The 15,029-nt window shown below is 36.2% G+C and overlaps 1 protein-coding gene across 7 annotated transcripts in view; it reads left to right on the top strand.

The window, feature by feature from the left end:
* The window catches only part of LOC101173247 (protocadherin-15), a 233,982-nt gene that overhangs the window by 170,482 nt on the left and 48,471 nt on the right, over positions 1-15,029 (top strand). For all 7 annotated transcript variants that reach the window (XM_078931825.1, XM_078931824.1, XM_078931821.1 and 4 more), the window contains 2 exons: positions 3,432-3,572; positions 5,723-5,835. In XM_078931825.1, the coding sequence (XP_078787951.1) occupies positions 3,432-3,572; positions 5,723-5,835 (254 nt within the window). The remainder of the gene's footprint in view (positions 1-3,431; positions 3,573-5,722; positions 5,836-15,029) is intronic.

Here is a 15,029-nt window from a genome sequence, read left to right as displayed (position 1 = left end):
ACAAGCAATGCAAAAATGACCTCTAAATCAATGCCAACAATTCGAGAAGGGCTGACGTTTTTGAAATGGATGGCCCGAATAGCTTTTAAAAAAATGTATGTTGTTTTGCCATAGAATACACATCTGAAAAGGAGATCACAATGGCAACCAATGTTCTTCTGCAGAACATCGATGCAGCATTTAAGTCATGAGTTTCAATCTGTGGTTTGATTCATCACTGCAGCTTACATAACTGTAAGCTTTCTCCATATCCCAAAAGTTTTAGCAGCCCTTTCATCTCTTAAAAAAAAACATTATTCTTTGCTTAACTAAAAATTTCCAGCCCTGAGATACGTATGTATATATATATATATATATATATATATATATATATTTTTTTTTTTTTTTTTTTTTTTGCCACGACGTGACAGCCTATTATAGAGATTTATTGACCAATTCATTCATTATTCTTTGTCATACAACATTCATTACCTTTTTTACTTGAGTCTAGTTTTTATCCTCTTTATTCTCAATGTTAAAAATTAATAACTCAGTTGTGGTTGATATGAAATATTTAGTTGACGTATCACAGCAGAGATGGCGGAACATTTTTGACAAAGACGGTGTAAAGTGTTGCTGCATCCACACAAAATCCTAACAGATTATTCACCCATTTTTGCAGACGTACTCTCATATTAATAAACATGCCTCAGTCACTGTCTGAAATACTCTGTTCAGTACATCTGAGGAATTGCATATTTTGTCTTTAAAAAAGTGTATTTTGTGCATTTCTGAAATTCTAGTAATATTTTAATTTCATGATTTAGGAATTTTCTTTTGTATTATTATTTTTACTAGGTTTTTTATTAGGTTGATCTACAGCATTTTTTTTTTTCCTGGAGTTAAACATCAGTGCAGCTACCACTGTAGAGTTTCTAACTATGACAGGTGGTTTTGGTCTTGATGACATACTTTTCCTAGTCAAATAATTTTCAAGAGCTTTTAGATTTTTTTTTTCTCCCTAAATCTTTATAGAAGATTCTCAGAGCTTTTCAGGATCTTAATTTAAATGTATTCCTTTTAAATCTCTTAAGCGTCCTCTAATACCTCGTTTTGGTGTCATATAAAATAAGGAGGTAAATTTTACTTTAATGCAAGGTTTTAGAAAATATATTATGTGTTGTTTGTTGTTAGGCTAACCAGAATACGTGAAGAGTATTGTACACCATGTTGTTATGGAACATGTGAGATTATCTTTTTTTTTTAAACACAGCTAGTTGCAATACCTTTAACTTTTTCCGACTTTATAAGCTTCTGTAAGGAGCCCAACATTAAAAAACTAAAATATATCTTGTTCCCACAGATTTGTATCTTGCTCCCACAAATATCTTGTTCGCACGAAATAATATTCCATTCCCACATGATAATATTCCTTTCCCTCGAAATATTATTTCATTCCCTCGAAATAATTAATTTGTGCGAACGGAAGAATTATTCACGTCATAAGTAAATGGTAAATGGCGTATACTTATATAGCACTTTTATACCTACAAGGCCCAAAGCGCTTTACAGTCACAGACAGTCACACACTGGTGGCGGCTCCACTGCAGAACACTGACGCCAACCTACCACCAGAGGCAAGGTGGGGTTCAGTGTCTTGCCCAAGGACACTTTGACACATTATATAAACACATTTATAAACATAATTATGCTCTCTGTCCGGCCGCAAAAGCAGCTTTCAGTGGTAACTTCCGTGTGACCCACATTCGTTCAAGAAAGAAAAATGAAAAACAAGAATGAACAATTTATTGTTGTTTTAATGAATATAAGACAAACATAAGATACGATACCTACCTATGATACCGCTTTCTTGACCAATCACTGTAGTGTTACAAGAAGACCAATGATTGGCTGGTCGAGATGCATCTTTTAACATTTTTACACAATCTGTTTTAACAGAAAAGAAAGTTTTCAACGACACATTTAGAAACAAAATGAAAGATGAGCTTTTTGAAGGATGTTTTTGGGTAAATATGGGGAAGAGATATGTGTTGATTTTAAAAGCAGCTGACATAACAGTTTTTTCCTGGAGCCTTTGGTTTGTTATTGAGATTGTTGTATGTGTGGAAGCAAACCGAATGAAAGTGTGACCTTTTGCAGCATTCCCTACTCGACTGAACGGAGTCTGTGGGACTATCTTTGTCTGACCACCTTTAGCATTAAGCCATGGCTTGGGTTTGTTGAAATGTCACTCATGATAAAATGTCCTTGAATGTTTTTTTTCTTGTGAATAGATGTGTGTAAAATAATTAACTACAAGTCAAAGTTCCGGCAACATTGAGTTCCGGCAGCATTGTTCATCGACAATGTCCTGATTGTAATAAGAAAACAGATAATTTTATCCTTTAAAAGACACACAGAAAAACTGATGCTTCAGCTGTTTAATCATCTACATTGTTTATGGATGTTGGCTCGCCCCCACATTTGATTTGGTGGTCTCTCGGGACTCTGGGAAGCTGCCGTAATTATTGGATGTCTTTATTAACTAAAAAATGCCCTTTCCTGTACACTGCAGTTAAAATCTGGAACAATTTTTGGAAAGCTTGACATAGAGAAGCAACACAAGTCATGGGTGTTTGACCTACTTGCTGTTCTGTCAACACTCACCTGAATGCTCTTGCATGTATCACGCTGCCTCACTTGTTTGGTTTAGTAGCATTTATCAAATATTTAGGTCTAAGAAAGAGACAACCAGATTTTTATGTGACGCAATGTCTAAAAATTCACAAGTAGGAGGTTGTATTTTATTTTTCCACATGACTGTTTCTCTCCAGTCTTTAGTTTTTACTGCAGCCCTTAGGAAGTAAGTGAATCCAAGCAAAAATCCAAAGCTTTAGGAAGGTTATAATAAAAATCAAACTTTAGTCCAAGCCCAGAGGGATGGAAGAAGGAAAAGATGAGCTGCAATGATGATTACTAATCAGGACCCAGGACTGATCTTAATCAAAGGGTCATGTTAAAGTCCACTCTGTCACTAATGAATGCAAGTATGCTACTTTCAGCTAAAGGGGCAAATGCAGAAACTTTAAAAATGGAAAGGAATTGGCTTCATTGAAATGCAGTAAAATTTGTTTAAGGTCTTCCAATAAAAAGCTGACCACTGGAGGCTAAGATGAGATATAAAATACTTTAAAAAACATACATTATTATTGGACAACAAGATTTAAAAAAAAATAATCTGCATTTTAAATATTCCTTTAAATAAAGAAAAAAGAAAAATAGTTTCAGAGTTTTGTCTTTGAAGCATTTATAATTGCTTTGTTTTTAAAGCTTAAATGTAAGTCACATCAACAGTTTTTCTGCTTTTTTTTTTTTTTTTTTTGCTGCTTTCATGGCGTTCAGTAGATTGTGCTTGGATTGATGTGTCTCGTGATTTCTTGTCTTTCCTGCAGGGCACTCCAGCAAGTATCGTCCGCTATAGAGTTGACCATGAAAGGTCACCCTACAGTGGAAGCATCTTTGATGTGGAAGAGGTGACTGGAAGAGTAATAACCAAGGTCAACCTCAATGAAGAGCCCAGTGTCACCTTTAAGGTGAGTGGTGGGGATTAGAATGAGGTTACCGATATTCTGCTTTTGATCAAAATGCCAGCATGTCTTTTCAGAGATGTCAGTTCACTTTTTGGATGAGTAAAGGGTTACGCAGTGCAAATGTTAAAACAATTTAAAGCCCTTCTGTGATTAGACAAATCAAGTGAAAATAGCACAGAGTTTAAAAATGTGGTTTCCATTTGAGACCAAATGGGATTAGAATAAATTTACCAGCAGTGATGCTAAGAAACTTTTAGTTTGGAACAGATAAGAGATAAAAAAAAAAACTTCTAATTGATTTGTTTTTAGATAGTAAAAGGGACATAAATCCTTCTCTGATTCAGTAATTGATGGGTAAATGTGGAAAGAGTAAAAAAAAAAAAAGTGGGAATTGTTGTTGAACACACTGGTGTCCAAAGTGGGATTATGACCCAGATTGCCCTTCATTTTGTTAATCAATGGAAAGTTTCAAAATATTAGTAATGAACTGGTTGGACACTATTTATGTACTTTCAGAACTCCTAGATATTTGGAGCACTTTTCACTTTAAATCTTTCTCGATGTGTGTTCCTAACAAATAACCGAGGATAGCTAAGAAGTATAGCTAAGAATAATGCTACATTCACACCAAACTTGATGAGTCATATTTACATCAACCTCTTCTATTTGGAAGTACGGAAAATTCCCTGCTCTACGCTTGTCCAAAGATGTGTTCATAATGTTGACGCCCCAGGCGGGTTAGCCTCATCGCTACACGTGTGTGTAAATCTCATGGATGATGTTGAGAGATCAAGTTTATTTATTTTGAAAAGCTCTACAAAAGCTTTGATAAGCAAGTCTTCATGTTTGGGTTCATGAGATCAGTCTCTCCCAGAGGTTCACTATTTAATGCAAGAACCAAGAATCTGTTACCCAGTCTGACGACTTGTTGTCCCGCGTTAGTCCAAGGAGGGGAAAAAATTATATCAAGAATAAAATTAGAGGACCTTTTTATTACCGTCTCGACGCAAATAAGAAAATCATCTTAAAGTTCAGAAGGATAGCAATCAGCTTCTCCCTCATCTTGGTTTTGGACTCCACCTTCTGATTGAGTCATTGAACACAAAGCTGAGTCGACTGGTTGACACGATGAGAAGTCTTCGCCAAAGTTCAGATATTTGAACTCTGGCCACGTGAATCATGCTTGGTGTGAACGCAGCTTAAGGCATTTCAGCAAAAAGCTTCAGGAAATGTCATATTAAGATATCTTGATGCTGGATAAGGTATATGATAAAGTGATGGTGGGATATAGAGCTCATTCGCAAAAGATCAAACAGGTCTGTAGATACTATGTTGGTTTTGAAAAGAAAGGAGCTTAGTTATTCAGTGTCACAGAAATAGTTTTTTTTGTGTGTTTTTTGTTTGTTTGTTTGTTTGAAGTAATTCATTTGAATCTAAAAAGTAATTGGTTTCATTTTGCAAATCATCTTTTTTTAATTGCTTCTATTTTACCCAAAGTAAGTCTGTGTAAGTCTCTAAAACTTAAGAAAAAACAGGTGATTGCCTTTTATGGTGTTGCTGAACATCTATTTGCATATAGAGTGGTAAAGTTAGATCCTATCACTTGTCACAGTCACACTGGGAAGACTTTTTTTGGGGGGCAAGTGTAAACAGATATTCTTACTGACCTTTTGGTATAAGACAACCCCCGGAACATGTCAGAGCCACATGTAGACCGGCATAAGTAACAAAGTTGCATACAGAGAACATCATTCAGAGGTGTTATATCACCTAATAATCTCTGTGAATCTGCCTTTTTAATTCGTCTTTCCTCTCTTCATCTTTACCCCATTTCTATCAGAATTCCTGCAGTTCTTGTGCCTTTCTGCTGCTCTCTCTTTTGTAGCCTCTCTGACTTCCCCCAGCTTTCCCTCAAAGATTATGAATGTAGATCAATACATTCATAGTAGCTTTGTTGAAGCTTTGCAGGCTGCTTGCCAGAGACTATTTTTTGCCGTCTGCCTTTATTAGGATGCCAAACATGTCTGCAAAAAGAAGCTGCCAGGAACCCCATAATAGAGATTACAGTATACAATATGTGTAGAGTGCAGTAATATGGTTTTAGAATGTTTGAATTTTGTGTGCAGCTGACATGGTCTGTTATACCTTCCCAGCTTTTTATCATAGCCTTTGATAATGGGGAGCCAGTGAAGACTAACAGCACCCTGGTTGAGATCACTGTCCTTCAGCCATCTCGCATTCCGATCTTCACTGAAGAAGAGTACACGTAAGTTTCTGTGAAACGGTGTTGATCCAAATAACTGCAACTGAAGTCTCACTCCAATCATCTTTTGGGCCATTTTAAAAGCGTTCCCAGTGGTCTTTTAATTATAATAATGCTGTTTTTAAGCAAAATTAAACAACTTGTGTCATTTTGATGAACAGTTTCTGCAAAGTGAAAGGATTTAATCAGAAATTACCCTCTGAGTTGTGGTTGGGACTATAGGTGCAGAGTTAGCCCACCCTTACTTCCCATCATCCACCTGTTTACACTCTCTCCCACTAGCTTACAGCCCCTTACACCCCTAACCTAACATTGCCTTTGCAAAAAGAATGTTGAGAAAAAGAGGAGCAATCCAGCCGTACAATTTAAGACAGATGCCAACAAACGAGGAAAGTGAATATGTACATGGACCTCGTCGTCTACAAGTGGATGGAGCTTTTTGCTTGACATTACAGGTTCTACGTCACACCTAATAGCTTTTCGAATGGCATTTTTGCGTCTCCAAGAACATATTAAAAAACACAAGTGTACACAAAGCGTAAACGGTAATGTTTGTAATGGGAGCAAAAAAGTAGTTTGGAAAAAGCAAACACCACACCTTCTTTTGGTACATCTCCCAAAAGCCATCCCGATCAATACTTTCAGGCTTGGTAAATTACAAATTCTGCTTTAAACAACTGTGTAGTCTCTCTGCTTTATGCATTGATTATTTTTATTATGCTGATAGCTATCAGTGTGTTATTCTGCTCCCGTCAGCAAAGCCACTATGAATCTGTCTCTGCAATGCTCCTTTATTTGTGTGTGACTCATCTGAATTCATGTATGGCTCAGTCTGGGAGCTTTAAAGTTGATAATAATCATGAATAACCGTGACACTCATTGGTTGTATCTCAGAAAATAGGGACTACACCCTTTGTTTATTCAAAATCCTTTTTGACGAGTTTAACCCTTTAAACCATTTAAGATAAAGAGTTTGAGACAGAATGAGTGAAGTTAATCCACATAAGTCTGGTATGACGCTTCTCCTGTGACACACAGCTGTTTTGGCTGCTTTGTCTATGCTGATGATTCTGTTCTTTGGAATGAGCTCAAATTCACAATAAAAGCAAATTATTAGTGTCAGTTGATGATATTAAAATCATTGCTAAAAAGACATTGCTAAAATTAGTTGCTGTTAAGGTGCAACAGATACTTGTTTAACCCATAAAATCCCATGGTGACATCAGTTTAACAGAAAAAAAAAAATCTGAAATTGATCATGTGGTCCAGTTGGTTTGTGGTACTAAACACATAATTTCATTAAAAAGAAAAAATTGGTCTGGGTTTTAATGGGCTAAGGACCTTGCAGTTGTGCTTAGATTTGAGATAGCTAAAACCATGGAGCCCTACAGGGGATGTACCCATGTGGATGCTGCAGGTTTTTGGGTTGTTCAGGCCTTTGGAGAGTTGTAAAGAGGAGTGACTGCAAATTTAGGGGAGCACAAGTGTGTCTTGCAAATCCTTTGAGGCTCTAAGATCCACCTTAAGGGACGTCGTGGAAATAGAATGTACCATTGTCGTGCGTGTGGTAAACACATTTTGAAGCATTTGTAAGGAAAATATAAGTTGCACACACTTATGAGGTATGGGTGGTGCTGTCGTTTGGTGAACTTATGCCACACCCAATTTCTCGCAGCATGCCTGTAGAAAAAAAAAGTGCATGTATGCTGTACGGGTTATTTGACCATTTATGATTTTAAAATTTTGTGCGGGCCACCTGAGTGCCCCATTAGCTAATCAGCAATTAAAAATGCAACCTTACTTTATCTCCCAGTTTTTTTTACCAAGAATGTTTTTACTCTTTCGTCCCATTTATACACGCATACAGATTGTAAGTGTTATCAAACTCGTAAACACAAGGTTTTTGTATAGGTTTTTTTCCCTGTATACTTTACTATGGTTGACCTAAAATGCCTCTAAAGGTGTGCATTTGTTCTTACTGACAAGCATCTCTGTGGACATTGTAAAAATGAAAATTTCTTGTCATAGTTTCGACTCTGCAACCTCACATTCTTCTTGGCATAGATAAATATGTTTCAGACAACATATTGTAAAGTACTGGTTTAGGAATGATAAAATCCACACAGCACCAAATATGGAGTATTTAGCTATTATTTTATTTTCACGATTTGTGTTTTTCCAAGACTTATTAGTCAGCTGAAAACTGACTGCTCCTTCAATCTGCTGTGGTTAATTAGAATAGGAACTTTTTTATTTATCACTTTGCTTCAGATTATTCATGACAGAAAGAAAAATATGAAAGTGGAACATACAATTTTAAAAAGAAAGCTAACTTGTTTGATAAACTGCATGATATGTAGCCCCTTGTCATTAGTTGTCTTATTTTGGCATTCATGGTTAAGCAGCTATTGGCATCTTTGTTCAGTGATTGCACCACAAGGCAGAAAAATTGTTCATAAATGAATATGAACATTTTCAGTGAAGCAGTATTTTTTTTATGTTAAGACATCATCAATGAGAAGCAGCGGTCACCACAAATTTAGGAATTAAATAATTCTGTTTTCCAGCTTTTGGCTGTGAAAAGGGTTCTTAAGTTGCCATAAATTGCACTTTACATATTGTACCATCCAATCCACACAATTATCAAGTAAATGGGTGAAAGGGTGATGAGCTTTGGTAATTTCTTGGCTGTTTTTCCTGGGGTCCTTGTAGCCATTTTATCAATTATAAAGGACAAGAAATTACTATTAAATCAATAACAGAATGTAAAAAAAAAAAACAATGTTTGACTTTCCCAGTCCAGGCTCACTTTATTGAGATGCTGACATGACACCTAGGGATGTACTAATAAAACAGTGCCCAGAAACAAAGAACTGAAAAGGTTTTGTCAAGGTAAATCAACAAAAATTACTTTACAACAGCATTGGAGTCTGATAATCTGAAACAAAACCCAAGTACCTCAAGATATTGCTGCTGAAGGTGGTTCTATAATCTATTCAGTCAAGTTTTGTTTCTGAGTGGTTTAAAAAAATACTAATAAAAAAAAAAAAAAAAGTTCTTTCCTGCGAAAGTCAAGGCTTTGAAAGCCTTCCTGAAGCAGTCTTGTATTTGTCCCTCACTTCTTTTCAAACAGTTTTAAAAACTCCGTTATCGTGTTTTTGGGCAGTAGCTAAGGTCCCTGGGACATCACAGAGTCAAACCACCTCACACACAGTTTCATCAATCCATGAAGTATTTATGATTTTTGACTTACCACAAAAATCACAGTAGGAGTCACAAAGCAGCTGCAAAGTCTGGAGTTAGGGGCAGCTGCTCAAAGCTTAATCTCAAAAAGATTTGCCTAATAGGATGTTAGTCTAGTTAGATCTAATGTGCTGTAAGCACATCAGAATATAATTTAACTGGTTGTGAGTTTCTGCATCAAGCTCTACAAGTTGCCAGCCTAAATGACTCACTTTGCCATATTAATCTCTTCAGAGGATGTGATTTCATGTGCCTTGAAACTCAAGTCAAATGGCAATTTCTTCTCATTTAACACTGTTACCCATTCAGAAAGCAGTGCCAGTTTATCAGTCTCAACTAATATTTGGCTTTTAGAGAAATACAAGTGCAAAGTACAAATATAAATGGCATAACGGCTCAATGATTCTAATTTAGGACCTGTAACTGCACCATTTCTGCCAACCCCTGTTGTTACACTGACAAAGCTGATCGCTTTGAGGATCACAGTTGCCATTCTACTCTAAACTACAAGGCATGAAAGTATTAGCCAGGTGCTCAAGTTACTCCTGCTGGAGAAGCCTCTTTTCAATGAAAGGTCTCCAATTTGCTTGTTCTGTGATGATCTGTGTCCTCAACCCTTCCTTCTGTATCGCTCAACATTGTCCTCTGCCCTTCTGAACACAAATCACAATGTTTCAACTGCCTTTTTTGGAGCAGTTAGTTACAGCAGCAGTTAGGTAAGCTGAGTCCACAGCCCCAAAGCAAGCAGTTAAGACAATTCTGCAGGGTTTTGGCTGACTTGATGATTTGTTGTCCAGCCTTATGGTTGTACCCCTCTATCTGTCATGGTTAAATAAGCGGCTCCCAATCAATTTTGGCTAAAACAAAGGTCCCTTGCAATTACTGCTATAACAGTACATTGGAAACTGCTTTTTTCCTGGCTGAGCGATGTTTGGGTTTAGTGGTGTGCGTACACACCACTGTGCTTTTTTTAATTGTTGCACATCATAATATCCCATTCATTTTTGGCCTTACCTGGCTTAAAAAAAAAAGTGTGACCTTTTAGTACCATCATATCAATAATGTTACTTGAATGAGACATAAGCAATACATAAAATACATTGGAGCAACAAAGAATTAGGTAATTCACTTATTGTTCAAGTACTCCCTTCTCCCACTTAAAATAAATGAGTAATTTTCATCATCTCTGAACCAGGAGAGACAAAATTAGAAAAGAAAATCTCATTGCCTGGTTGTTAAAGAAGTGTGTTATTGATGGCAGCCTTTGTTACGTTTGATTGTTCTTCAGAATGAGTGTGACTGTTTGAAGGACAGGTGTCTTTTATATAGATAATGAGTTCAAACAGGTGCCATTAATACAGCTAACGAGTGGAAGATCCTCTTACAGAAGAAGTTACAGGCAGTGAGAGCCAGAAATCTTGCTTAATTGTAGGTGACCAGATATTTATTTTTCAGCATAATTTGCAAATGCATTCTTTAAAAATCAGACAGTGTGAATTTTTGTTTCTCATAGTTGAGGTATACCTATAATGAAATTTACAGGTATCTCTCATTTTTTTAAGTGGGAGAACTTGCACAATTGGTGGCTGACGAAATACTTTTTTGCCCCACTATAGGAGTTTTTCAGCTTTGTCTCCAGTCACATAAACCTCATCTTACCTTTCCTTACCTCAAGACACAGATTTGTTTCCTGAAAAACAATTGTTTTTATCTGATCATTTAAAACTTTACAACTTTATATATTTACTTTATAACACAGAATGTTTCTTAATGAAAATGACAAATTCAAAATGTCTAGTTTGTAGCTTAAAGATTATTCTTTTGGGTTAAACAGATCAATTCTCCATACAAACATATATTTTTTTTAATACATACTGCATTAATATATGTAAAACAATAGTGGTGAAAACTGATGATGATATCAAACCTTTTTTAGCTAATAATGTTGGTGTGATGATGAAAACTGCTGTTATTTCTATTATTATTATTATTATTATTATTATTATTATTATTATTATTATTGTTGTTGTTGTGCAACTATTAGAAAGGATAAGAGTTGTCATTTCAAAAGTTAAAGACAAAAAACTACAAAAATCAGCGAATTGTATTATTATTAATACAAATGAAACTGAAAGAAAAACAGGATGTTATTTAGAGACTGTCAATCATACAGTCCAGAGTATGTGGCTGTTTGTAAAATCTTCCCTCATTTGTGAAGTAGCCTGATTGTGGACGTCAACTAGACTAGCTTTAACAAATGTTAGGTCAAACTGCATCCGGGACGAAGGCACAACAAACCAAGAGTTGCAGATGGATTGTGATGTGATGTGTACTGCAACGTTCCCTAACCACAAAGGCTCCTTATGGTTTAGTGTATTAGTACACAATGTGAGAAACATTACTCTTACCCCAAAAGTATGAATAATTTCTGGGAGCACTGCAGTCCCTTCATTAAATGGCACAAAATATAACTGATTGTAACTGTAAATGTTTCCTGATCATTCAGAAAATGAATTCCGTTGAGAGAAAAGAACATGCGCATAGAATTTACACTGAATATGACATGTTTGTTGGTTTCGTGTCATATGCATAAAATTATAATATTTTGGTTTTGCAGTGATAAAGAACATATGAAGCCCTTTTTTTATAGTTTAGCTGAACTGGAAGTCTGTTTTACATGGAAAGCACAGGCACAACCCTTTGGGGAAGATTTAAGTGCCTGGCAAAAGCAAAAGGAAATGAATATTTATTTTTTTTCTCTATAGCTGTGCTTGGAGATGGAGGAGTAGACTGCAATCTAACACGGCACAATTATATGACCCAGCCCAGCTCCCCCGCCTCTTTATTGTACTGAGATGATTTCTCTGGCCTGTTGTTATGAACCTTCGACCTGAGCAGTTTGCTGTGCTGGTTACAGTATCTCCCCACAGCACTTCCTCTTCTAAATCTACTCTAAATCGCTTGAGACTTTTGCCTCACTGATTCTAAGTGTGTCATTTGACGTTCTTCCTCCTCTTTTCACTCTCTCACAGCAAAGCCTCCCACCTCCCCTGAGTTTTTTCCTTGAGCTTGTGTTTCTTCCTTTTTTGTCATGTTGCCTTTGCTGTGCAATTCCTTCACTTTATTTTGTAGTTGATTTCTCCTAAAGGGTGTAAAAATTGTCTTTATAAAATATCCTGACAAAACCGAAGTTCTTTTTTTCTAAAAAGGTTTATAAATTATAAAAAAAAGGGGCCATGTGTTCTCTTTTGCACTAAAAAGGTCTTTTCTTTTGCCACAAATGACTTAAATTTTGAGTCAAAAAAACAAAAGTTCTTTTCAAATTTGCTCTTTCCACATTGTTTTATATATCTTCATTAAAAACATATTAAGAGATAAAAACAAGACTACATGCATAAACTTTCTGTTGATGTACAGAGACTACAGTGATGGATTTTCATTACTCAAAGCAGTTTGGAAAATAAAAATAAATAACCTCAACACTTGGATTCTCTTAAATAGCAATCCTCCCATTAGCTACAAATCATTAGGCAATAAATTACACATGAAATTAAAAAAAAATGTATTCCTCAAAACTATCTATCCCCTCTTTAAAGGAATTGCATTTCACTCAGTGGCGTTTTTAGTAAAAACCAGTCACCTCTTCAATCCAGACATGGTTGTAATTTTCACATAATTAGGCAGATGTCATGCTTTCATGGCATACATCTCTTCTAGTGGCATATTTCATGCAACTGATGTAATGCCAAATGAAAATGCATTGATAGAACTGCACAAAGCCTCCTTATCTATGCTTTAAACGGCACAGTGAACGCTCCCACACAATGGCATCATGCCTCCCTGCAAACCCACATTATAAAAAAGTAACCTCTCTATTTTTATCTACCCATCAGTATATAATTCTTTCCTGTGATTGGTTCATTCCTCCACAGATTCAAAAATGTAAGGTTTGGAGCTCCTTCATGCCCCTGAGGGGCAATATTGATTTTAAGCCGCCGGTCTGAATCTGCAGCAGTGAGCCTTAAACCTGTAAACGCTGGAGGCGTGCTGACCTTTCAATCGTCTGCTAAATAGGCAGGCATCACTTGGCTGTCTGACAGACACACAGTCAAAATCATCGTACACATCCCAAATATCAGACAAAGGTCAACGCAGAGATCAGCAAAGATGGGAAGCATGGTTTACCTTCAAAGTCTCACGCTGACTTCTGTGCGTATGTATTACCGTGATGTTAATGTGCAGAATAGGAATTTTGGTTATTGGTCGACTCTTTTTTTTTTTTTTTCTTTATTAGATTCTGCTAGCTTCTTCTGTTGTCCCAAAATGGAATTTTGAGTTAAAATCCTAAAAACAAAAATAATCTTAAAGCTATTAATCAGATACAAGCTGCAATAAACATATGAAGAAGGCCAATTGTGAATTACAATTTCAAATCATGTATACTAAAACAGTCAGATTTATTTGATAATAAGCATTGGCTGCATAGAGAACTGGACTGAGTGACCAAAATAGGAAGTGCCTGCTGGTTACAAGATGCCAAAATCCCATAGACTTCTATTGAGAAATAATCAGCTATTCCTCAGTCATTATATTTGTTAGAGTAACCATTCTTGCTGTGCTACCTTTTTTTAACATGTTTGCACTATTCGTATTATTTTTCATTATATTTTCTTTTTATTGCAAGTTATTCAATTATAAACTGTCCAATCAGATAAAAGTATGTGGTGCCTGCTGCCCCCCACATTGAACATTTGAAACATTCGATTGACTTTACCGAGCTTGTTTTTGAGTGGTGTCGGGTTTGGACTTCTAACAAGCTCATTCGTTATTGGCGAGAGTGGTTGCCATAGAAAAGATGACTTTGATTCGGACCAATCGCGGTTTACTAGACGTCTGGCTCCAGCATGGCAGAATTCATATCATTAAAAAAAAATGGCGACTGAATTCATGTTATTTGTTTGGACCCGGAAGTTAGTCATTTTTATGGGTGTCGACATACTCAACTCAGTCCAGTTCTCATATACAGTCAATGGTTACAAGTGAACATTTTTTATGATCACCACAAAATGACTGTAAGCTAGTTTAACATCAGTGAAATGGGAACAGTGAGGACAGAAAGGAAACCAATAAAAAAAAAAAAAAACTTGTCACGGGAAGGGAAAAAAGGATTTTGCCAGTGCAATTTTCATTTCTGATTTATGTTTATAGCAAATAATCAAAAGTAAAACAGCTGTCAATCAGGAGCAAGGACCAGAGTCAGTAGGAAAGTTGACTTACTGAGTCATGTGTTCCCTCCAGCAGCAGCTCCAGCAAGGAGGGGCGTGTGGGTGGATCTTCAGCTGGATGTGCTACATGGTTAGGGTCAGGGTTCCTCTTGAATCAATGCATTTTGAGAACTTTAAAAGTTTAGGGATAAGCAAACCACAAACCAGTTTTTTGGCATTTGGAATATCTGACAACCATAAGGAAGTTCACCTCTGTATATAATACAGTTTCTTAACAAACATGTACAATAGTACTGACAAGAAAACACACACAGTAGAAAGCGGTCGTAGTGATAAATAAATAAGAAACAAAGCCTCTGAATGCATTCCCTTTTTTATGCCAAGTGTTGTACAGTATGTTGCTTAAAAAAGAAGTTATAATAATAATAATAATACATTTTATTTATATGGCGCCTTTCTGGACACTCAAGGTCGCCTCACAGTAAAAAAATATGTAAAAACATAAAAATACAACAACAAAACTCCAAAACACAAAATAAGTTAACAGTTAAAAACAGCAATTTAAATTGTGCAGAGTGGATCAATGAGAGTGGGTGTAGAAGAGGAGCAGTGTTTGAGGAATCTTTAATGGTCCATCTTGAGGATGCAGGTGACCTCAGGAAAGGAGTCCCACTACAAACACCCTTCCAGTTTTACTCTTCAGGCAGTAAAAGCATCTTCATGAAGGCA

Source organism: Oryzias latipes, chromosome 15 (assembly GCF_053564925.1).
Source record: "Oryzias latipes strain Hd-rR chromosome 15, Olatipes_Hd-rR_3.1".
In the NCBI taxonomy this organism is placed as follows: Eukaryota; Metazoa; Chordata; class Actinopteri; order Beloniformes; family Adrianichthyidae; genus Oryzias; species Oryzias latipes.
The sequence above is the reverse complement of the archived record's forward strand: the minus strand, read 5'-3'. Positions and strand labels throughout refer to the sequence as shown.